The following is a 23,590-nucleotide window of genomic DNA, read 5'->3' as shown; positions in this document are numbered from 1 at the left end:
GCCAGGTGCCCTTTCTTTTTAACTCCCCAAAGACAAGGCTACGCTGTGAAAACATAGTAAGGCTGAAGGAATGCAATTCACTAGAGGACAAGCCTCTTCTGGCAACCTGGATTTTAAGAAAATTTAAGAAAAACGTGAAAATTTTACACGTCTTCCTGGAAAAGCTGGACTGTCACCAGCATTTGCAGTACAGCCAGGGAACACTGAGCCATCTCAGTGCCACTGAGTACGCAGCCGCTCAGTAGGGCTCAACGGCATGACATCTTCATGCTTGGCTTGTTTGGTTGATTTCATTCATATACACAAACAAGGCTGGCCCTGGGAACTCAGAGTATTTACTGTGTCTGAGGTGCATTTTAAAAACCTGATTCCAACTGCATTAAAATTTAATAACTTGGCAGAGACTCTATAAAACAGACTGTATTTCAAGACATAGCAAGAAAGGAAGATGGTTCATGCAATTATGTTGACAGTAAAATGCTGAACTTAGTTATGACTTCAGCAATGATGACATATTTGTGATGATTAAGTTCAAGATCTGCAGATAAGAGGATATGGGTAAACTGCTGGGTTCCCTGGACGCTCCTTAGGGGGGGAGAGGAGAGGAAAGAAGAAATAATCCCGCTGCAAGCCTCAGTCTCCCCCTCAGCCCTTCAGTCCTCCCCCAGTAATGTTTGGCTTCTCTAGCTAAATTTAACAAAGGACCAAGGAATTAAAAAACTATGAGATCCTGTAAATTCTATGAGCATGGGCATCTGGGCCAAGGTGAGCTGTCCTGCAACAGGAGTTCACCTTTTGCTGAGATGCAGAGGAACGAAGGATGGGCACGAAGGAGAGAGGGTCCAACCAGACAACACAAAAACATGGGGAATCAGGCTTCACAACTCCCAGAAAACCTTTTGAGATGGCAAGTGTGGAAGGAGACTTTCTCCTGGAGGCTCACAGTACATCACAAAAGATATTAAAGATAGCTCCATGTCACTCCTCCTCTCTTTCACTGGCTGCTTGTATTGCACAAGTGCTAAAGAGGCAGCTTGCTACTGCTCCAGGGTCTCCTGCACACAGCGCTGCACACACACTACAAGAGGCCTTCTGCTGCCACAGCAAACTTTGCCTTGCATCTATTCCAAAATTTGGAGTGGGTTCAAACAAAATTCCAGCCACCTCAGGATGCTAGAACAACTCCCTTCTCTCGCACCCACCTCCTGGTCAGGGGGCAAAAGTTACTCCTTTCCACACCCATCCCATTTCCCAAAGTAATATTCTTCATACTGAGGTCATACTACCCCAGTAAACTGGAGCAGACAGCTTCCACCTAGATCTGGGTTACTGTGTCAAACAGAAACCACCACATATTTAGATCCAGAAATTCTCCTTGAAAACTCTGACAGCATCCTGGCAGTCTTACCAGAATGAACAGAGTGACCGAAATGCTTGTAGGAAGGGACCTGTGGAGGTGTCTAGCCCAAACCTCCTTGAAGCATGGCCATCGCCAACAGTAGACCAGGTTGACTGTCCTTTGTCTAACTGAGCCTCAAAAGCCACCCAGGAGGGATATTCCCTGACCTCTCTGGGCAACCTGTCCCAGTGCTGCACCACCCCCATGGAAGAGAGGGTTTCCCAATATCTGATCTGAACCTTGCAAGCTGCATTGTGTGGCCACTACCCCTTGGTTTATTATCTGCCACTGACAAGAAAAGCCTGATTCCACCAACTCTGTAACTGTTCTTCCAGTAGTTATGGGATGTTGCTAGAGTCCCCTCAGCCTCCTCTTGACCAGACTAAACAAGCCCACCTCCCCGAGGTCCTGACCATGTTGGCAGCTCCCTACCAGACCCACTCCATATTCTCACAACACTTCTCATCCCCGGGGTCCCAGAATTGTACATTACTGCACTTGCCGTTGGCACAAATCCAGAGTCCTGTCCATAGTCTGGCACTTGGCATTTCTGGAGCTCAGAAGCAGGCTGATGCTGGGTAGTCTTACATAGGCAATTTCTCTCCAGCAGAACCATGGAAGAGGTGTTGCAGTGAAACACTGGGCAGTCTAGGGTGAAAAGAGAACTTTTAATAATTTGTAATAAAGAGCAATACGATCATTGAGCATTGCTCCATCATCTAGTGATAAGCTGCTCAAATGCAAAACATGTGGGTCTAGAATGTCAGCCCTGCTCACACTGCTGCACCAGGACGGCAACCTGCTACAAGTACCGACTGATGTTTCTCCTGCCCTCCCCAGGGACATACCATGCACCATGATGGGGCCCCTCTAGCCTTGGGGACCCTCAGATAGTGGCTCAGTTTGGAAAAGGAGCACGAAACTCTGATTTAGAACAGAAGATTTCAAGATCAATTCCTCCTTCAGATGAATTCTGTGCAAATAACTTTATTGATACAACAGAGACAGATGGCACTAGAGTAAGCCAATCAATTGCCCTCCCCACATGGGCCTGAACACAAACATCATAAAGCCTTTTCCTGGGAAACACAACACACAAAGAATAAAAGCAGGCCTTAGAGTCAGGACCCAGAAACACAGTTCCCCGCTCTTAACCCCTAGCCCACAGCCCATGTTCCCCTTCCCTCCTTGCTTTCATAATCCCGAGAGGTGGGTTTGCCCGGCCTAAAAGGAAAAATTGAAAGCAAGTCTCCTACTTGATGCAGGACTGGGCTCACCAAGAGTCTATGACAGCAAAGGCAGTACCTATCCTGATGGAAGCAGTGCTGCTCACGAGTGCTGTGCGTGCCCACCCTTACAAGATGGGTCTAGATCCAGAATGGATGAGTGCCTGTCTGAAGCCTTAAATCAGCTCCGGGGGTTGGGAGTGTTTCAGATACACCCATACAATGTCTCCTACTGACAATTTCCAGACAGGTTCTTGCTAAGCACATGGATTTGTTAGACCTCCCTTTCAAGAGACTTAACTCTCAGACATCTTTAAATGGCAGATGGTTAAGTCCCTTCTTGGGGCTTAACTCTTCTCTTTGCAACTCTTTTCTTCTATATAAAGCCATAAGAAATAAATGAATACGTAAAACCAAAATAGTCATCATAATAAAGGAGCTTTTCGCAGAAGAGAAAATTCTAGAAAACAGGAAGGGTTTTTGGAGAGATGACTGTGTCAGCAGAGCTGCGGGAAGACACTGAAGGAAACCACACGTTGTGGCACTCACAGTACCTGCTAAACACAACCCACATGGACAGCCAGCAGAAACTTGTGACAGCTTCTTCTGGCTGCCATTTGGATTACATGTGTCACCGGAAGAGTTTCCCCCCCAAAACACCACAAGCTCTTCGCAGTATAGAGAATACTAAGGAATACCTGAGTAGCAGCTGATTGAGTAAAGGCAGCAGAGCATGACTACAACCTCCATGCGTCCGTCTGACCCAGCTCCAGAGGGTGCAAAGCTGTCCAGGAGAGATGGGAGGAAGAAAGGTGAGAAACTGCAGGAGTTCTGGTTGCCACAACGTGTGACATGCCCAGAACAAAGGCTGCAGTCACAGCACCAGGCAGAAACATGTTCAATAGTCATCTACCACTACCACATGTCGTCCCCTGCCCTCCTGGGCTTATCGATCTTCACAGGAAGGAAGAGCTGGCAGGCAGCGGGGCAGGCATACATCCTGCCCAAACAGAATGGCCCTCATCTTGTGGAGTCCAGTGCCAGGCCCAAAGGGCCTGCCTTCTTGCTCCACAAGGAACAGCATCAGCACCTCTGAGGACTCTCTTCCAGAGGATGCTGTGACCTGTTGATCCTCTGCTGAGCAGAGGCACATTCGATCCTGCACTGCCTTGGTCCAGCCTTGACAGTCTGCCACCCACAGTCGCTGGTGCCCTTACTCTGCAGTAGTCTCGCACTCCAGCCACCACGCTGCAGGTCCCTGCCGTGCCCAGGGCTGAGCAGATTCTCCATTCTTGCCAAGGTGAGGCCAAAGCTCTATCCAGGCAGCTGCAGGAGGCAGCTCAGCCCTACCTGCCCAGTCTGGGCTGTTTGAATTTCAAGCACTTGACAGGTAGGGACTTGCAGTTTTGCCCATGCTTTCCATAATGAAAGTCCCCAGAGGATCTGTTTAGATTGACATCTAGGGTCAAGCCTGAGGGTTGACTCCACCCAGCTTAAGCCTACCTCAGAGCTTGTACTGAAGCCATCCACTCTGTCCTTCCTGATCCTCCAGATGAGCTCTTCAAGGAATCAGTCTTGTTTCTCCTTCTGGGCTTGTCTCTAATTACGGGTGTTAGAGACAGGAAGTGGGCTCCACTCAAGACCAGGCAACTGTGGGTTTGCTGTTGGCCAACTGCTTGAGCTTGCATCTTGCAGGTGAATGGTTTGATCCCAGGCACACAACACAGAGGCGTGGGACTGACGAGTTGATTCCTTCCCAGATCCTGAGAAGTCTAGCAAAGCTGTGCCAGAAAGCCTCCAAGAGCAAAGCTAAGAGAAGCGTCAGAGTACATGGCCAGCAGAGCAGGAGCTGGAGGTGTCTCTAAAGTCAAGCTTTAGTGATTTCCCTGCTATGGCCTGAAACCACATCCCTAACAAAGTTTGTGCTGTATACCCCTATAAGCCAGGGACATTTTATAGACCACGTGGAGCAAGGGCCACCTTCTGCGCCACTTCCAGCACATGCCTCTTATGACACAAATGCGCTTAGGAAGTCACCAGCCACAACCCCAGAGCTCTTTCTCCCCAACATCTTGCTCTTTGAATTCCTTGTTACTCACCAAACACTTAAACAGGGACAAGCAGCTCTTCAAATGCCTGGTCTCCTACCTTTCATTGCCCTACTTTCATCCATAGACAGTTTAGATGTTACAGTTGTCAAATGAGCTTGCTGGGATCCACACAGCTCAGCAGCTCTGGGGACAAGCCACCCCTGCTTTCATGGAGCCCTGGCAGACCACATACCACACCTCTGAAAGGGGTTGGATGGAAGGAAACCAAGAAGAGTAACTCAGACGGTGTACCAAAGTTGCCCACGTTTTCAGTTGGTATGTCGTTTTTCAGAGCTGCCCTCTAATTACAGTTTTAGGCTGTATATCATTGGGATTTTTATTTGACACAGCAACATGCACTGGCCTCTAGTGGATCTAGTCCTACGACTTTGTTCAGAAGTCCCTGTTCATGCATGTGTGCAAACTTGGTGTTTGCTTTGTGTGTTAATTGCAAGGACACAGAAGCTATGGCTGTGCTAAGAAATTTTTACTGGAGTTTAGAGAACTTCAAGTAATCCCCAGAAGCCAATAAAATGGCTTCCCCCCCCAGACTAGCCATTTCAGAGTCCAGTTAAACTGGATCCTGAATTCATCCAGTAAATGAACCCCTTCCTAACATGCTCCATAAAACAAGGCATGCTGCAGAGGATAGTGCTGCCCTTTCTCCAGAGCTTAAAAAACCAAACTAACCCCCAAAATAGAATAAAGCATTTCTAATTCTCTAGAAAAAATAATATTGGTTTATATGAACTGGCATTTTTTTGTCTTTTAAGTCACCCTGCATAGCGTAAATAAAAGCCCATATGATGTTCCTGACTTCCTGTGATTCCATTGCTCTTTCCTGAGCTTTTTTTCTTACGTGATTTGTGTCTCATCATGTGAGCTGGCTACAATGCTCTGTGCCTATTGACACAGGCATAATCATGGGAACAGCAACCACTTCTTACAGATTTTGGAGGCAGAGCACCTTCACTTCAGCCCTCCAAAGGTCCCTTCCATCACCACCCCATGACTGCTGAGAGGTGAGTGGAAGTACTGAGCAGCTCCACATGATCAAAAGTCAGCACATGGAAAACAGCAGGAAGACATTTTGCATTTTCCTGCAAACACCTATGTCCCACTAGAAAAAGACATGAAGAAAAATACTATCCAAGCAGACAAGTCATGTTCTCCTCTGCAAGTTGTAATCCTGCATCACATTCATGAGCTTTGGGAACCCATCAAGCCTTTGGGAACAAGACAGCCAGGCAGGTAACATTCATTGGCCCCATCCAGAGACAATATGTCTACCTAGAGTTTGTAATGTCTTTGAACACTTTTGTTTCCACCCCATTTCTGACATCCACAAGTAGCCCAAATGACATTTACTGGGACTGACTTGCCAGCTCCACACTGGTCTCCCAGTTGAACTGGGGGCAGTGGGTTTCCAGCCAGCAGCAGCCCCTTGCTCTGTAGCTGACAGGGTTCAACTGTGGATTGCCTTTATCAGAAAGCTGTGAAGAAGCACCTCGTAGAGGTAATGTTTCTCTGTGCTGAAGTCCCAGAGCTATTTCTCAGTCCAAGTATTCAAAAACATTATGGTCCTCTTAAACTGTGCTAAGCTTCTCCAGAAAGAAGGGCAAACACATACGGAGAGGAAGGAATGGCAGCACTCGTCACCTCTTTCAAATCTGCTCGCTAAGCTTCCTTCACACAACCTCCTATCGATACCTTCCAGCATCACTCTAATTGATGGCTCCTCACCAAAACGGATGCAAGAAGCTTCTGCAGCAGATTAAGGGACTCAACCACCAACACGAATCAGCTGAGTGGTATGCCAAGTAAATGAGCCGTGAAGGACAGAAAGGCTAAAATCCACTCTTGACTTAGAGCAGTTAAAAGACATTCTCTCCCATAGCACACAATAGACCAAGTCCTCAGAAGGGTCCTTTTCCATACCATTAAAAGGAGTCTGGGCTATAAAGTGTCACCTCCTTGGAGAAACAACCAGCCCAGAGTGGGAGGATGGCATGGTTAAGACAAGATCCACAAATATCTGTTACTGTGGCTGTGTCCCAGGTTGTCCATGGATACCTCCAGGAAACACATCTCTGCAATGTGAGGTATCTCTTGCAATAGGGTCAAACCCAGTATTTATACAAAACACCAAAATGGCTGCCGGGACTCTCACGTAAATGGGATTGGTCTCTGCCTGTAAAATATTTCTCATTTTGATTTAGAAAAGACCAATGTTTACCGAAACTGACCATAAAATATATTCTGCCATTGCTAAAAAGGATCTCACAAACATCTTGCTGAGAGCACAGGGGTTTTCCCCCACCTACAGATATGTAATTTGCAATGTGAATGCAAACCTCTGAGAAACTATGAAAGCAGGCATTTTCTAGAGCATTTCACAAAACACAAGGGAGCAAAGTTCAGAGCCTGATTATGTACATGTTAATCTGATAAAAATAAAACCCGTGTCCATCAACAAACTTGGGAGTGTCATTGCCAGGGGTACAGACTGGGAGTTACCCTGGCCACACACTGCATGTCAGAAGAAATATGCTCTGAAGGGCACACATTTAAAAAAGATTTCAGCCTTAGTTAGGATTGTGTTTAAGGGATTCAGCACCTTCTCTGAAGAAAATGTACTTTAGTGAGGATGCCTGTAAGTCATTTAGGAACTAATAAAAATATCTTGCAGAGGAGGACCGGTGATATATGCATCACTGTTACAAAGATAGGATAAAGCCTACGATGAAGTCAGCCCCATAATTAGGATAACTTTCAAATACCAAAAATATTAGAGAAATCAAATAGAAGAGGCTTCCCCGGAAACACCATGAAACCGCTCCCTGAAGCACCACAGGCAGGTTTGGGTTTTTTTTAATCCAACTGAAAAAAACTCTGTACTTGCTTCAGATAGTCATTCTCACCTCCCTGAAATAAATTCCACAAACACAATGTGACCAAGCAACAGTCCCTCTAACCTCACAGGACACAGGTCCCTGCCACAGTCACTGACAACAACCCACAGGCTAAATAGTACAAGTTGAAGCAGTTTACAATGATATGTGAGTTTAGACATATCTGTACTGGAGCCCAACAGGTTGAGGGGAAAGAATGACAAGGTAATAAAAGTGGCACACAGGGTCTCACTACTTTCTCAGCACAGTCCCCCACCATTTTTTGCATTTGAGTATCACCACAAGTACCTCTGAAATGGCAGAAAGCAGGGCCCATCCTCTCAGTCAAAGGGGAACCTGAGCCTTCACAGGCGGCAAACGCAGTCTTGGGGCTCTTCTGTGAATGGACATAAGACCCTTTTGAATGCTACTCATTAGCATTGTGCCTGGCATGAACTGTTCTTCTGTGCCCCAGCTGATGAACACGAGCACTGCTGCCAAGTCTGCTGATAAATAAAAAAGGATAGGAAAAGCCTTATGGTTTTTGAAAGGGCCAACAGAAACTCAGCGCTCAAGGCAGCAAACACAATTTGCAGTAACAAACAGATTCAAGCCCAAGAGCAGCTCAGTGGTGATATTCAACCCAATTTTTCCCTTAAACATCTGCTTTTAACAGCAAAGAAATCGATAGCACGAAAGGCAACTAGGATCAAGCCGATGGGGAATGCTGCAAACTTCTCCAAACAGCCTTCCTCATTCGCTTCATTTATCACCTACAGCCCTCAGCTCTTCCAGTTCCAGGCATGCTCCCCTCCACCTTGGTTCTGCGAGTGGGACTAATTTTCATCAGAGACAAGGCAGGAGACTAATTGCAGTAAACATTTCGTTTGTGAAGGGACCCCAGGGAGAGGAGGAGGTGGAAGATAGCTCTTTGCTTGCTCTGCCACCTAAACAGTTTGTTAGTGTAGAAATAAGTACAATGACAGCAAACTGATGCCTAAGAAGCAATTCACCCATTAACCTAACATCCGCCACAGTTCATACTCACCACCGTTTATATGCACCATTAATATTTATAAGGATGACGTGCCTCTTTGACAGGAACTTGTGCCTCCGACAACAACAGATGTTATACCATTTATGAAAGAAACTACTCAAGCATTTCCAATGGACCTTGTCCATGCTCACCATGTCTTTATCCCGTGCTCTGATTATATTATCCATGGAGAGCCTGGGTGACCTACTGACTCAAGCCCAGGAACACGGATGGCAGCACACTTGCCTGTAGAGTCCTTAAAACTTTCCGGAGTTGCATTATCTCTTTGTGGGTGTTCTTCTGGGAGCCGGAGACCTTTCAAATGCACCTGATAGCTCAAACAGAAGTGTGTGAGGTATTATGTGGCAGACTCCGCCATCTCATGAGGATTTGCCACTTACCTGGGCCTCCAAAACACATGGCAGGTAGCCGAGGCTACAAGACTGTCTCCCACAGTTGCCTTTGCCACTGTCACCACAGCTAAATTAGTGATCATACATGACCTACAAAGAATTAAAACCTGTTATTATATGCTGCATTATACTGCTTTATGCACGGACCTGCAGGAAAACACATGCAGCAAGGCACGGATCCCATTATCTCTGCTAAAACTATGCTGCTCCTTGGCTAAACTGTAATTTATATCGCATGTGGGAGCACCAGCCTCTGGCAGGACAGAGCTCCCTGCTCTAGCAAAGGTTAAACTCCTACCCTCCATTGAGGAGAAATCAGTGCCCGTACACCTCCCTATCAGCAGACAGGAGGATGGGTTTAACCTGGAAAGAACGATACGGATAAGTTGATGGGTTTACTGAAATCTCCTTCAGGAACCACCATGCATGGGCAAGCAATGAGGTGTTAGACAAGGTATCTAAGTAACGTTTTCTTTTACTAGATTGCAGTTGACATTTCCATTAAAATGCATGAGGTTATCATGAATCGCTTCACCTGATGTGACGGAACTTGTTTAAAGTGGCGCAGAAATGTCAGATTATCCCTGTGGGCTAGAGCAGATAGCCTGCAGTGACTTCCTCCTCCAGAACAGCAGCTCTAGTAATGCCCTGATATTTATGGCACATACATTTTTAATGCCCAGCACAAACAGCTCCAGCATTTGTCAACTCATTTGACCTGCAGCTTTTCAAAGAAAACACAAGAAGACATGCTGCAGAGCAAGAGCTAGCAACGTGTAAAATACCTTGCCATCAGCACCCACCAAGTCAAAACACAAATAGGATGTTAAGCCATGGCCAGCTCTCTCTGGCCATTCTTGGCCAAGATTTGCTAGCCCGCTGCTGGAGTGCACCCAGAAGTCCTCACCCTGTGCCTGAGGCTTCTTTGCTCAAAAACATGCAGATCTGAGGCTTGTGAGGAATCATTGCTGTTCAGCAGCCGCCAGCCTTTTATCACCCAAGTCCTGACACATTTGAACCAGGACTGAGGTGAATTCGGGAGCTCCTCCACGTTTTCCTAGATTAACGCTGCAGCATGTCTAACCTAAGTTAGCGCTGAAACACAACCAATACAAACAACTGCAGTAAAGAGGCCTGACAGATTTGGGGACTGCATCTGCAGCCACAGCAGTGCAATGTTTCTTGTGTAAATCAGCAGAATTCACACCAGTGTAAAACCCACTGTTTGAACATCTCTGATATTACATGTGCTAGGAAAAGCTAAGCTGTCTCTGAAGAGAAAACAAGCTCACAAACTCCTGGGGTTCATCTTTTACCACGTGATTACACACATTCAGTGTGCTAACTGCACATTTTATAAACGTCTGTGTGTGTGTATTTGTGTGGTTGTGTACATGTTTGCTGACCTTACGTGCCTAGTTTTGGGTCAGAACAAAGATGGCTCCTTCAAAATCATGACACCCATTACTTCGCTGTAGTTTGCAGCTATACAATTGTCTTTTTTCCCTCCTATTTAGGCTAACTATGAATAAACTATACACAAAATGCAGTCACAGGTGTCTCTACTCGCTTAAAGACAAAAATGTTACATACCTGGCCTGGCCTAAGCATCATTGCTGCTTACTCTGCGTTAATGGTATCAATGAAAAGGGCAAGCCAGTCTCCACATTGCGTTACACGGAGCGCTGGGTGCATCAGAAGCAGGAGGACAGATTTAGTCATCCAGCCCCAGGTACATCCCACTCTGCTCCTGCCCGGTGCAAGGAAACGTGTCACCTGCAAAGCAAACTCTTTGCCAAAATTCAAGCGGTGTTGCTTTAAAATAAAAGGAAGAAACATAACAGAAGCACCTTTCTGAAAATAAAATCTCCTGTCCACTGCGATACAAAAAGCAGAGTGGTCTGAGCTTAGGTCTCAGCCAAGATACCCCACTTGCTAGCTTTATCTCTGATGTGCTCCTTTACGATGGCCGCAAGAAGATGGTGCTGAACATCCGTATCCTGGTTTGTCCCTTTATCAGACAGGGATTAGTGTATTGCAGGCACGGATGTTTATACGGTGCTTTAAAGATTAAAAGCGGCATTAAGGAATAGTGGGACTGACTAAGAGCTACGCCAGCCTTTCTCAGAGCACGTGCCATTACCCACTGGACCACGCAGGACGAGTCAGACACCAACCTACAGACGCGGAACAATAAAAAGTAATAGAGCCAGGGGTCCCAGGGCTCTCTGCGCAGCTGTGGGCGCACCAGCTCACGCCGGACCTCTCGGCAAAGAAAACCTCAGCACCCCTAAAAACAGAGGGTTTTCCCTAGGCTTTTGAATAGCAAAACAAACCGGGAGTATGCCGGAGCGGGAGGGGAGCTATACCGGACACGTACAGGGAGGCAGGCGTGCAGCTCCGCGCCGGCGATGCCCATTCAAGCGGGGGGACGCATCTCCCGTTTCCTCGGGCGGTAAAAATATGACATGCATTAGCGAGGAGAATAAAAGGAGGGAAACAAAGGAGCGGGAGCGAACACCTGTCGCTCTCCTCGGGGACGAGCCCTAATGCTTTTATTTGCCTCAGTCTGCCGGGGGAACTGCAGCTGCCAACTGTCATCAGCATCAAGTTACCCGCACAAAGCTGGCCTGCCCCGCTCTTTCAGCCAAGGGAGGCGGAGGGCTGCGACGCGCCCAGGGACGGCACCGAGCATTCGGGGCCCAGCGCCCCGCGGCCACCGGGCGGGTGAGCAGACCCCCCGGGCTGGGGAAGGGCTGCACGGCCTCGTCTCGGCCGACGGCCCAACAGCGGCGGTGCGGGAACGCGGCCCGAAACGAGCGCCTCGCCCCGGGCTGGCACCCGGACCCCGCCCGGCCGCGAGAGCCCGGCTGAAAAGCCTCCCCGTCCCTTCGGACGGGGGCAGGACAAGACGACCAGATCCGTCGTCGGTTGTGCGTGCTCGGGCCCAGCCGGTTTCGCGCCCCGGGCTCAAATCGGCCTCTTTCTTTCACGCCCGGGTCGTCGCCGACGCCCGGCTGTCCCTGCCACGGCCGCAACCGCACGCGCTGCCGGCAGCGAGGGGCGCCGACGACCCTGAGCTCGCGCTCCGGCTGACGGACGGAGCGTGCTCGCTGCGCCCCCCCCGCCCCCCGCCTTTTTCCAAGGCTTTTGAACCCGCAAGCGGTGGAGGGCTGGGGTTTGGGGCGGTTTTACTGAAGGTGACGGACGTGCCCCCGAGGCCGCAGCGGGCGCTGCCGAGCTGCAGGCGGGGGGGCACGTCACCTCCCCAACCCCCCCCGGGCCCTGCCAGCCTCCGCGCTGCTGCCCGGGCCGCCACGAGCCCCGGGGAGCGACGGGAGTGCCGCCCGGCCCAGGCGGCGGGGCCGTGCCCGCCTAACAATGCCGGCGGGGGCCGGCGGGCAGCGCGGCGGCTGACGCCAACCGCAGGCTCGGCGGCGCGCACCCCCCTCGCCCCGCCCCGGCGCAGACAAAGCGCCCGCCTTCCATTGGCCCGTTCGGCCAACGCTCCGGCGGCTGCCCGCGCGGCGCGGCCAATGGGCTCATTGACATGCAAATCGCAGGGTATAAGTACGGCGGCGCGGGGCGGGGAGCGGCGCGGAGCCCGGCCGCCGGAGGGGAGCGAAGCGGCGCGCAGCGCGGGTCCGCCGGGCCGCGCCATGGCGCCCTCCTTCCGGCCCGGCAAGGGCCGCCCGCCGCGGGGGGACGAGGACTGCGCGGAGGCCAGGGCCGACAGGAAGGTGAGCCGCAGGGGCGCCGCGGCGGGCGGGCGGGCGGGCGGCGGGCTGACGGCGCTGTTGTCCCCGCAGACGAGGAAGCCGCTGGTGGAGAAGAAGCGCCGGGCGCGGATCAACGAGAGCCTGCAGGAGCTGCGGCTGCTGCTGGCCGACAGCGAGGTGAGGCGGCGGGGCGGGGGCCGGGCCGGGCCGGGCGGCGGAGCCCGGGGCCGAGCTGACGGCCGCGGCGGCCCCGGGTCAGTTTCAGGCGAAGCTGGAGAACGCGGAGGTGCTGGAGCTGACGGTGCGGCGGGTGCAGGCCGTGCTAGAGCGCCGCTCCCTCGGTGAGTGCTGGCGGCGGCGGCGGCGGGGGGCAGGCCCGGCCCGGCCCGGCCCGCGCCTCACGCCGCTCCCCTCTCTGTCTCCCGCGGCGCAGAGGGCGGGCGGCTGCACCGCGAGGCCAGCGAGCGCTTCGCCGCCGGCTACATCCAGTGCATGCACGAGGTGCACACCTTCGTCTCCAGCTGCCCCGGCATCGACGCCACCACGGCCGCCGAGCTGCTCAACCACCTGCTGGAGTCCATGCCGCTCAACGAGGGCGGCTTCCCGGACTTGATCGCGGACGTTTTGGCGGATCCCGCCCTCGGCCCCTGGCCCGGCAGCGAGGCGCTGGCCCCGGCGGCTGAGGCCTCCCTGGGCCTGGCTCTCCCTGCCTCGGCACCCTCGCCTTCCCCCAGCGAAGACACCTGCTCCGACTCGGACGAGGCGGAGGCCGAGCCGGGCCAGACCGCCACCGTCGGACTGGACGCTTCCCGGACACGTGGCCTGCCTTCACCCGGCTTACCCAAATCGATGTGGAGACCCTGGTAACGGAGGAGCGTGCGGGAGTCGACGCCGACCTACCTAGCGGGGAGAGCAGCTGGGCCCCGCGCTCCCCTGCAGCCCTCTGAGCAGCACCGGGGACTGCCAGCACGCGTGCAGCTGGCGTCACTGCGTTTCGGGACTGCATCAATGGCACTCTTACGCTGTCATGCCCTGACAGGCTAATAGCTAAGCGCGTTAACATTTCATCTGTGTGTATGTGTGTGTGTGCGTGTGCGTGACATTTTGTAACTTTAGGGGTTGTTTTTACCAGAGGTTGGGGCAGGGGGGAGGAGGGAGTGGGTTTTTAAGTAGCAAAGCTCTTGGGTGGATACACAGCAGTTATTTTATAACCCTGTCTCTTTCTCTTGGCCCTTATAAGTGGCCCAAATATAATTACCTTTTTCTTTAAAGAAAAAGCCCTTCTGCATTTTAAATCCTGATGGTTAACTCCATGAGAAGCTCGAGTTAAGTTTGCATGCACAGTTTTAAGTGTTCTAGTGATAGCAAAGATCCCTGAAAGGGGTTGGTGTGGTTAGCATCTGTACTCGGTAGCAGCCTAGAGTCTCACCTTCAGTGAAGGAGGAGAAAACTAGAAACCTGGTGGAATTAGACGAACAGTTAAAAGACTTTGGTGGCAGGGTGCCTTTTAGAAATGAGAGTGTCTTTATGCACATTTTGCTTTTAGCACATTTGAGTTTTTTGTGACTTTATGTATATTAGGGTGTCAAATTTTTTTTATTTTTAATCTTTAATAAAAAAAAAAATACTGAATTCACAACTGACTGCATGTATTGTGGAGTGTGATGCACTTCTAACCGGTTTAAAAAAAATTAAAAATGTAGTCCCCTATTGTTAAGTATTAACAAAAGTATGTATATATTGTGGAAACAATGCTCGTAATTAAGCACTTAATTCTCGTACTAAGCATTGTTAGCTCAAGTATTGGAATTCAAATGTTCCTTTTGTTTGGAAGACACTGAAGTTACTGCAGTAAGCAAGGTCATGCTGGCTTAAGGTTGATCTTGGGCCATGGATTTCTGGGCTAATTTATCTGGATGCCAGTCTCAAACCTAAGCTACTTGATCTGCTACTGAAGGTGCTGCTCATACATCTACAGTCCTAGCTTCAGAAGCACTAGGCAAATCCTGTCCTGGGGCATGACTTCACAGGGGGGTTGGGTCTGGTGAGTTGTTTTGTTTTGGTTGTCTGAAGGTGTTTCGGTTTGGGGTTTTTTTGTTTTGTTTGTTTTTTTTTTTTTCCTCTTGAATGCAAAGTTGAATAGAGTGTGCAATGGATTTCAAAGTATTCTCTAAAATTAAATAAGTGTTTCTAAGGGGCTGGGGGGGATCCTCAGCATTCTTTTACATGAGGTTTGACACCTCTCCTGTTCCTACTTTTGGGAGATGCCAGGTTATTTATGCTGTGATAGTACCTTTCAGAGAGCTGTCATTGTAAAGAGGAAAACAAAAAGGATTGTACAGCTACTTAATACGTGGAAGTTCCCAAACATAGAACAAGCAAGAAAGGAAGCAATCTAACTACCAAGGGACTAGACATGTAACTGTTAACAACCCTATGGAATAATAAAAATGGAAACTAAGATACTCATAAGACTTCTCCTTTGTAAGTTCCTTTAAGTTAACTGAGGTGGGTGTTCTTACTCAGAGATGGCCATCAGATTTGTTTGGTTCTTCTCATCCCCTTTTGTGCTAAATTCCCTTTGAACTGGAGGGAGAAGGACAAAAACCAGCTGAGCAAGGGAGGTGAGAGCTGCTGTAGTGACCTTTCTGCTTTAGGGAGGGAGGTTAGCATTTTGAAGTGTAAATGAAGAAGGAGCCTGGGACACTTGCACTAAAAGTAACAACGCTACACACAAGATGACCTCTACACACAAGATGACCTTTCGGACTGAGCCTGCACCTCTCTAGCCCTAGCGCAAGGCCAGGTTTATTTTTGTAAAGCTACTTTCCCCAGCTATCACATGTTGTTTGCTACTTCGCTCTCTGATAACAATACCTCAACAAAATCACCGAGGCAAGCTCACATACACTGTGATGTATAGTGTCACCCTGCTACGCTAAGACAGAGCCCCTTGCTTTTAACATCCAGAAAACACCCCTTTCTGTAAGGTGCTCTCAAAAGGGAGGTAAAGCCACAGCCTGTTTCCTTAACACGACAACAGCAGCCACAGCCCAGCCTGTGGCTCACAACAGCATGCACGCACAGCAGCATTAGGCTGCAGACACTTGCCTGAGCTGGCCGTCTTCAGGTGTGACATCCAGGGTTGATCCTGGGCTGATCCAGCTGCTCCAGCCTCTCTGCTGCTGCCGGAAAACTGGAGGCAGCTTGGCTTGGCTTCATTTCCATGAGATGAAAGACCCCCAGGTTAGGGCTCTTCTGTAACACTCCTGTGAAGGAAAGTGCAAATCCTGACACTTCAGTGACAGAAACACAGCCAAGAGACAACACAGAAGTGCCAGCTTTGGTTCAGCAGTGGATGTGGGGTGGGCTAGCAGCAAAGTCATCTCTGCTAAGCAGCGCTGTAGATGTGTTGCTTAACTTTTCCTGTACTGGCCCTGGAGAATCAGAGCTAAAGCTGGCCCTCCCCATTTACCTGCTCCCTTTCCCATTCCTGGGTATATTGCTGCAAGTGCTGTTGCGCTTCCCACACCCGGGGTAATCCTCACAGGCCAGTGGGCCCACACAGCTCCCTGCACATCTTGCCGCAACAGCTGGAGACCTGGGCACATCCCACCCCCGCTGCTGCAGAAGGAAAGAGGCAGAGGGGCTGTGAGCTTGCTGGCCACAGCTGCCTGGCCAGCTGCTCTCCCAAAGCTGGGATAGTTAGGAAGAGCCACAGCAGAGGAGTAACAGGCCTCTCCCCTGTGCACTTGCAGTCCCGTATTAGCTGAAAAGAAAAAGCCAGGTCAAAGCAGTACCATTAGGAGTTTTTAAAAAAGTGTCAAAAGCATTTTAGAAATGTGTTAGCAATATGGCTTTTTTTTTTTTTTTTTAAATCCACAAATTAGGTTCACAGAAAGTTTACATCCTCTGATTAGGTGTTGCTGGATTTCTCCATTTGCATTTCTGTACCTTACTGCAAAGGTGTCAAATCTGACACTTCCCTGACAAAGGCAGGAAGAGGTGAGCATTTCAGGGGTGGGACTGGGGAAGGGGCAGCAGGGGGAAAGGAAGGTTTCCAGCAGCTCTGATGAAAAACCAGTGAAGCCTTTTCAAGTCCTTCTTTATAGAAACTGCCTTTATTCTTTTCCATTCCAAAGTCATACAAACAGACTATCTGATCTGACAGTGCACTGCCTTGTAAAAGGAGAGAGGAGCAGCACACTGACAGGAGGACTCTCGTTTGATATGCGGTTGAATAGAAAGAAGGGCTCATTTTCACATCTCTTTGCATGTCAATCACTCACACCTGTTGCAGGGGAAAACTGCTCCTTGTTAGACCAGGTCAATGGGGAGGACTTAAGGCTCAAATCTTCTCCTAACCTCTTGGCAACACATACTAGGTTTTTTGTCAGAGCCCTCTGGCCAGGAGGCAATCGAGCTTTCACGTTGTCCAAATCAACTTACATCTTCCTTTGTCTCTGACTAGAAAGTATCATGTAGCTCTCTACAGAGTTTTCCTCTCCAAATAAATAAATGTTTCAGTTTCTATTTCAATTGAAAAATAAAACAAGAATAAAAATTCAGTCCAACCCTCAGCAGTAGGGTTAGGGGATACACGCAGACATCATGAGGGAAATTTTTGCTAAGCAGACAGTTCATTCCTGTCTGTAACACAGAGAGCTTACATTTCTTACCATCCAAAATGCTGTCATTCGCAGAATATTATTGAAACAAGTCACAAAAAAGGAGGATTTATTTCTGAGTGCTGGGATGAGTGTTGGTTAATCCTGGCATCCAGAGCCCTGCCACATTATGGTAAAGTCTTCACAGATAACATCCCCAAGGAGCCAACCAGTCTTGACATCTCCAGCAGTTGGAGCCCAGTTTCAGGATTTTTTCAAATTTATGGGCCCATCTCCAAGCATAGCTGTGCGCACACACACACAGAAGCAGGTTTCTAGCCCTTCCTCCACCCCGCAAGGACATGGGTGCAGACACATGGGTTTTACAAATCTGGTGTTCAGCTTTTGGAGCACACAGAGACTTTTGCCCAGGCAGCTCTTTCTTTTCTCCGGTGATGAAAACAACCGGGCCAACCAGCACGTCTCCTGCTGAGTATGCCCCGCTAGCCACGGCTTGGACCATGCTCCCTTGGGCCACGGAAACACGCAAGCCAGTATGGATGGGACCCAGGAGGAGAACATCTTCTTGCTCTACAGATGGGCACAATGGTTTGAACAAGGTCATGCAGGAAGCACATGGAAAACTCAAGGATCCCAACAATCCACTAATCCAGCTGTCTTAAATAGAAGTCTATCCTTCCTCTGCTTCCTAAGACATTTTTATTTTCTTGCATGAGATGCCTGGTTCCGAGTTGCATTTATACTCTTTCTTATAGAGATTTCCTGAGTCCACAGTTATCTAAATGGATAGTGTCACTAAATTGTGCACTTTAAGTCTCTCAGGCTTCTGCATGAGCTAAGCTAAAGAAAAAGAAAAGGGGGAGAAATAGTCTCTATCCTTCCATGGGATTTTTAGGTCCCTATACAACATTAGCATTTCATTATTGTTTCCAGCAAGTGCAATTCATTGCACTGCATTTTAAGAAGGTTAAAAAAAAAATAAAAAAAAAATATCAAAGCTGGTGCAGACCACATTCAAACATGAAAACACACCTTACAGCAGGAGACTTAAAGCTTAATTTAGTTAAACAAGATGATGATTGGGGGTGATTTGATTAGTTATACTGCATATGTTATATTATACATAAGTTACATTGCTCACTCACCAGCTGAGGAGGTCATGGGTTCAAAAAGTCTTTTAATCCAATGAAGTAGAGCCTTAAATACCAAGAGCTAGATAGTGGGTCCAAGCTGTTGAAATTAGAAGGAAAAAGATTGAAATTAGACACTGGAAGAAGCCATGAATTTCCTTTCTCTTAATGTCATCAGGTCAAGCGAGACAGAGTATCTTTCCAGAAGCAAATACAAGTTCTTTGATACAAACAAAAACTACTTAGTAAAACAACAACATACAAGCAGTTATATTCACTGATCCCTTCTGGCCTTAGATTTCTTAAGCATAAAATTACTGCAATTTGTGGTTTTTTAGTTTTAACATTGATCTCAGGCTAAAATACAGGTTGAAAGCATTGTGAGTAGTTTTCTTTGCATCTGGGAAAGTGCAGACCAGGACATCTTCAAACATATGTTTGCAGATAGCTTCAGGAATTGCCCAGATTCATTCACGCTTAGTTGAACTCTGCAAAGCTCCTAGACCATTTAAGTACAAAGCAAAGCAGCCTAATTTAAAATCACCACCAAAGAGGCACACTTTAAAGTATCCTTAAAATGATGTGCCCATTGAGAGGAAAGGGAAAGTACTGGGCATCACCAGGAGCCTGCATATCCACTCAGATATGTTTCAAAGTGGGTTTCAGCTTCTAGTGGCCCCCTTTGGAAGCCTTGCTGTGTTTTGGGGTTTGGACTCTCCATGACTGAGAAGCACACTAGTAAAACTTCAGAATTTCATTCTCCCTATCCTGAGTTCACCAGAACCAACCTGTGCTAAGCAAAATCACTGTAAACCCCCTTCTACTGTCACCATGCAACAGCCTTTGCAATCGGTGTTCCACAGATTGAGAAGGGGGCAAAAAGCCCAGAAGAGACACATCAACTCCATTATCAGCCCCATCAAACTTTTCCACCAACTGGGAAAGGTTGTTCACAGCACCCATATTCCTCACCAAGGCCTGAATCACACAGGTTTCCAGCACATTCGCCTCCTTTGGGCCTGCAAATGCTATTTAGTGTTTATGAGCAGCCTTCATTAAACAAGGGTATCTTCATTACTGATGGCTGACCCCCAATATGGGTGGTATCTACGCACCCATTGCCCCTTTCCAAAACAACATACACTGACTCCTTTCCCGCTCAACATACCCTCAAGCAGACGCCTGCAGAGTATACCAGGAGTCCGAGTCTACATGACATGCATCTGAGCCTGGTCCAGGTTCTTTCTATCCTTCAGAGGAGCGGATTAACCGGTCAAAAAACAAGTGTAATTGAATCCTGCCATCCAGGCAGAGGGAGTGCACAGCTTCTTACCAAAATCTAGGATTCTGGAGCAAATCTCTACTGAGTAGCTGCTACTCTCACAGCAGCTGCAAGCCTCCCAACCCATTAACCCCTCCACTAAACCAGCAGTTTCTCAATAAACCAACACAGGTGCTCAGAGAGGTCCATGACAGCAACATACAAGTAAGCACTGACATGCTCCTCAGGAGCTTTGGGATGCCTGTACAGAGCGCCTAGGATGTCCTCTAGTTCCTGGAAGGCTTTATATGAAATGACACATAATTTGGAAAGCTCCTGAATGTGCTTGCTCTCAAAAAGAGGGTTATAAGACCCAAAGGGCACAACTACTCCCACATCATACCTTACATGCACTGTGCAGATGCACAGAAGCAGCCGCCCAGAGCAGCACTATCATGCGGATGACAGGGACAACCAAGCGAACCAACAGGTCTACGCAGCTGCTTTTCTGCTGCGGTGTGTTATCAGCAGCACTTGGCTGCTTAGTGGTGACCACACTGGCTGTCACAGAGCACAGCCAGTCAGGGTGACTCAGTAACAGCAGGACAGACTGCACTTTCAATTGCTGCAGGAAGCAGGAAAAATGATTCACATCCTTTCAGCCAACACTGAACCAGAACATCGTTCCAAGGCTCGAAAACTCCAGTGACAGAGTCTTCAAAATACAATGTGACAACCCAAGATCCTGATGCCCTGTGCTTAGGAGTCTGTTCCCATCCCCATTCCTTCCCAGAAGCACCACTCCTCTATTCGTGAAATTATAATCTACTCCCTGAACCCTTTAAAAAAAACAAAAAAAAACAAAACCACAAAACCCCCCACAAAACAAACAAAAAAAACCACCAACAAAACACAGATTCTCACTTCTCGGCTTTTGCTATAAGGTCTACTGGCTGCATTTCTAGGGGGGGCAAGTAGTAATCTATCTGTTTGCTTTAACACCTTGGAATTAATTTATTTTTAAAAAAAATTTAAGAGATGCAATGAAAATATCATAGCTCCAGTTGTTATAACAACAACCAATAACATTTCACTCTTGTATAGTTCTAGCAAGGCTTCACAAAGAAGGGAGAAGCATTATCTCAGGGTTTTTTGAGGGCAGAAGAAGAGATAAAAGGAGAATTTGCCAACAAATTGTCTGCATCTTTTGTGGGTTTATACAGTTACACACCAATTTACAGCTGTTATAATCAATCAATTTATACCACAGATACAAGGGGGGAAATGCTGCAAAGGAGCTGATGAAAAAGCTTTCCTATTGCCAGAGGAAAAAAGGAAGGGGACTACAGTGAAGAACTCTCATTTAGACTAAGAGGGAGAATGAATCTGTAAGGCCAGAGCATTTCCTCATCTCTCAAAACTGTCAAGCCTTCCCTGAAATCCAGGCTCTTGCTGCCAGTTGTAGGAATTTAATGTAGCCAGTGGCTTCTTGTGCTTTAATTTGTATTATACATGAGATTCAAGTAAGTACACTCAAAGCAAGCAAAGGCTTCTCCATTTCCTAGGACAGAGTCTGCCACCAGACACTCCTCCCTCCATCCTCTATTCATGCAGTCTGGATTTAATTCCATAATTACGTTAATGAAGAACTGGTCACATGTCTCTCAAGGTAGGGTTTTTATTGCCTAACTGGCGAAGTCAGCTGAGAAAAGCCTCCTCAATATTTATGTTCTGAAGTCTCCTATGACTAAAATATTATGAGACTCAGATATTGAGCAAAACACTAAGGTTTTCCATAAATAGCAAGCATTGATGTATCTAGAGTGAATGACAGATGCATATGCTCTATCTTCTTGCTTTATTTGGTCACCCAAACAGGTTTTTTAAGTTCCATCCAGCCCTGAACACTTCAGAGACAAGTTCTCCTTGGCCAGCCTAGCAACGACCACTCTGACTCAGACACACACATGCATGTTAAATTAATAGAGGTGAATGACATAGCCCAGATGGGAAACGAAATATGCAAACAAACAAATAAAATCAGTGTTGTGTAAAATACAAATCAGGAAAGAAAAGTTACATGCATTCAAGCATTTTTTTTGGTTTGGTTGTGGGTTTTTTGTTCTTCCCATTTTGCTCCCAACAGCATGCTTCTAGCCATACTGCCTGCCTACTTTGGGAAAACGGATCCTTGCAGTGCTAGTAGTACCAAGGGAATTCTCAAGTATTACCTCCCTCCTTGAATACATCAGATGCCACACCAAGTACTTTTAAATCCTGCATACACAAAGAGGTTGACTCTCTAGTCTGGTAATCCTACTGTTGGTTACTTTTACAATACAGCATATACAGACAGTCACCACATAATCATTCAACACATTCAATCACCTTTAACAAACAGGTCCTTGCCACAAGAAAACGGTGATGGTTGGCCAAGGAAGAAGTAAGGGATTTAGCTGTGGATCCCAATTCCTTTCACCACTTCTAAGAAAACCTATCAGTTTGTGGGGATGTCTCCAGCTAAGTGTGTTGCCTTCACCTTTCCTTCCTTTCTTATTGAAGAGAAACCAAAACAAAACTGTTGCTCACAATACACTCCTCCTAGAAATGTAGCAGAATCCTACAATTTAATGGAGAGGATTCGGCTCTCTGGCCCAAATTAGAAGTTTTTGATACCTGGTCCTTTCCGTTGCTGAAACGCGAATGTTCAGCCTCGCTCCATTTCCTGTTAGAATCCTGCTAGTGGGCAGAGAAATCAGGACTGCTGGAAAAGAGTGGGGGAGCCTACCTGATGCCGCTGGTTTGTGTTCCATAGTGCTTGTAACCATGGCATCTGAGCAGTGAGAAATAAAAAACACACACCTTCAAAAGCGGAAGGGCTTCCACTTCCCCTGTCCTTCCCCTGAAACAAAAGAGTATAATTTTTTACTTGTTTTCTACTTACTGGTTTTGGTTTTAGAGAACATTTAGTATTAAGAAACTGTTTAGACAAAGTTATACATTGCTCTGAATAAAACCATACACGGATTCAAATGGCCCAATTACTTATTTGGGGTTTGGTTTTCAAAGACACCGAAGTCTGAAGTGTCTAGACACATAATTTTGATTTGACTCTGTTTCTAAATGTTACTTCAGAGTTCAGATCTGTACCAAGACACTGACAATTCGGGAATGTAGCTTAGCAGAGAACCCAGGTGAACACAGCCCTTCATAGGGTTGGGTTCTGCAGCTGTAGCTTCTTTTGCGCCCCCCCTCTTTTTTTCCTCTTCTTTTGTCTAGACATGGGGCAGTTCCAACCTTCCCTGTTTTGACAACTTTCTCATTTGTTGTGGTCACAGCCCATGGAGGCACACAGATTTAACCCTGTGCGTTCCTTTTGTGTCTGTATTTTAACAACTCCCTGTCTCCATTCAACTGAACTATTCCTCAAGGTCCAAATATCAACATGACTCCAAGAGACATTCATCTTCATCTCTTAAATTCTCTGACAAGGATCCACTACATCTCACCCAAAGAAAGATAAAATTGTGTTTTGCTGTTGATAAAACTATTTTTAAAAAGGTAGTGTTAAGTGATTTCAAAGAGGAGGCAGTGCCCTTTGGAACTGTGCTATTATCATCTTCCTGCAATTCTTTCATGAAAGTCACAAACCAAAGTGCAACAACCCAAATGTTTCCAGAGCAGCAAACTGTCACCTTCTCGATATAGCCCAGGTGTTACAGTTTGACCCTAGTCTTCTCTAACAGGCTTAGAGGTATGGAACACAAAATGCTTGGAAGGCTGTGGATACATTTAAT

The 23,590-nt window shown here is 47.7% G+C and overlaps 1 protein-coding gene and 2 long non-coding RNA genes across 12 annotated transcripts in view; 1 reads left to right on the top strand and 2 right to left on the bottom strand.

Annotated features, from left to right (window-relative positions):
- Positions 1-11,305, bottom strand: part of LOC121233572 — a 42,227-nt gene extending 30,922 nt beyond the window's left edge. For 6 of the 8 annotated variants that reach the window (XR_005933306.1, XR_005933300.1, XR_005933299.1 and 3 more), the window contains exons 1-2: positions 4,129-5,858; positions 3,324-3,409 (exon numbers count right to left, since the gene is read on the bottom strand). This is a non-coding gene — a long non-coding RNA (uncharacterized LOC121233572). Of the gene's footprint in view, positions 1-3,323; positions 3,410-4,128; positions 5,859-7,915; positions 8,113-8,670 lie in introns of those variants that run through there. The other 2 variants (XR_005933303.1, XR_005933301.1) reach the window with 2 other exon arrangements.
- Positions 11,306-12,640: 1,335 nt separating this feature from the next.
- Positions 12,641-15,246, top strand: HES6 (hes family bHLH transcription factor 6). The gene is made up of 4 exons (XM_030029199.2): positions 12,641-12,795; positions 12,865-12,951; positions 13,034-13,115; positions 13,208-15,246. The coding sequence occupies exons 1-4, from the start codon at positions 12,715-12,717 to the stop codon at positions 13,639-13,641; spliced, it is 684 nt and encodes a 227-aa protein (XP_029885059.1). The 5' UTR covers positions 12,641-12,714; the 3' UTR covers positions 13,642-15,246.
- Positions 15,247-15,635: 389 nt separating this feature from the next.
- On the bottom strand, positions 15,636-22,695 carry LOC121233571. Of its 3 annotated transcripts, XR_005933297.1 has the most exons (5): positions 22,582-22,689; positions 20,718-21,540; positions 18,548-18,632; positions 17,066-17,972; positions 15,636-16,043 (listed from the first exon to the last, which is right to left on the bottom strand). It is a non-coding gene; the product is annotated as an uncharacterized LOC121233571 (long non-coding RNA). The 3 variants fall into 3 exon arrangements; XR_005933298.1 differs by lacking the exon at positions 15,636-16,043 and having other exon boundaries at positions 16,859-17,972; positions 22,656-22,695; XR_005933296.1 differs by lacking the exon at positions 15,636-16,043 and having other exon boundaries at positions 16,860-17,972.
- Positions 22,696-23,590: the final 895 nt, after the last annotated feature.

Source organism: Aquila chrysaetos, chromosome 10 (genome assembly GCF_900496995.4).
Source record: "Aquila chrysaetos chrysaetos chromosome 10, bAquChr1.4, whole genome shotgun sequence".
NCBI classification, from domain to species: Eukaryota; Metazoa; Chordata; class Aves; order Accipitriformes; family Accipitridae; genus Aquila; species Aquila chrysaetos.
The sequence above is the reverse complement of the archived record's forward strand: the minus strand, read 5'-3'. Positions and strand labels throughout refer to the sequence as shown.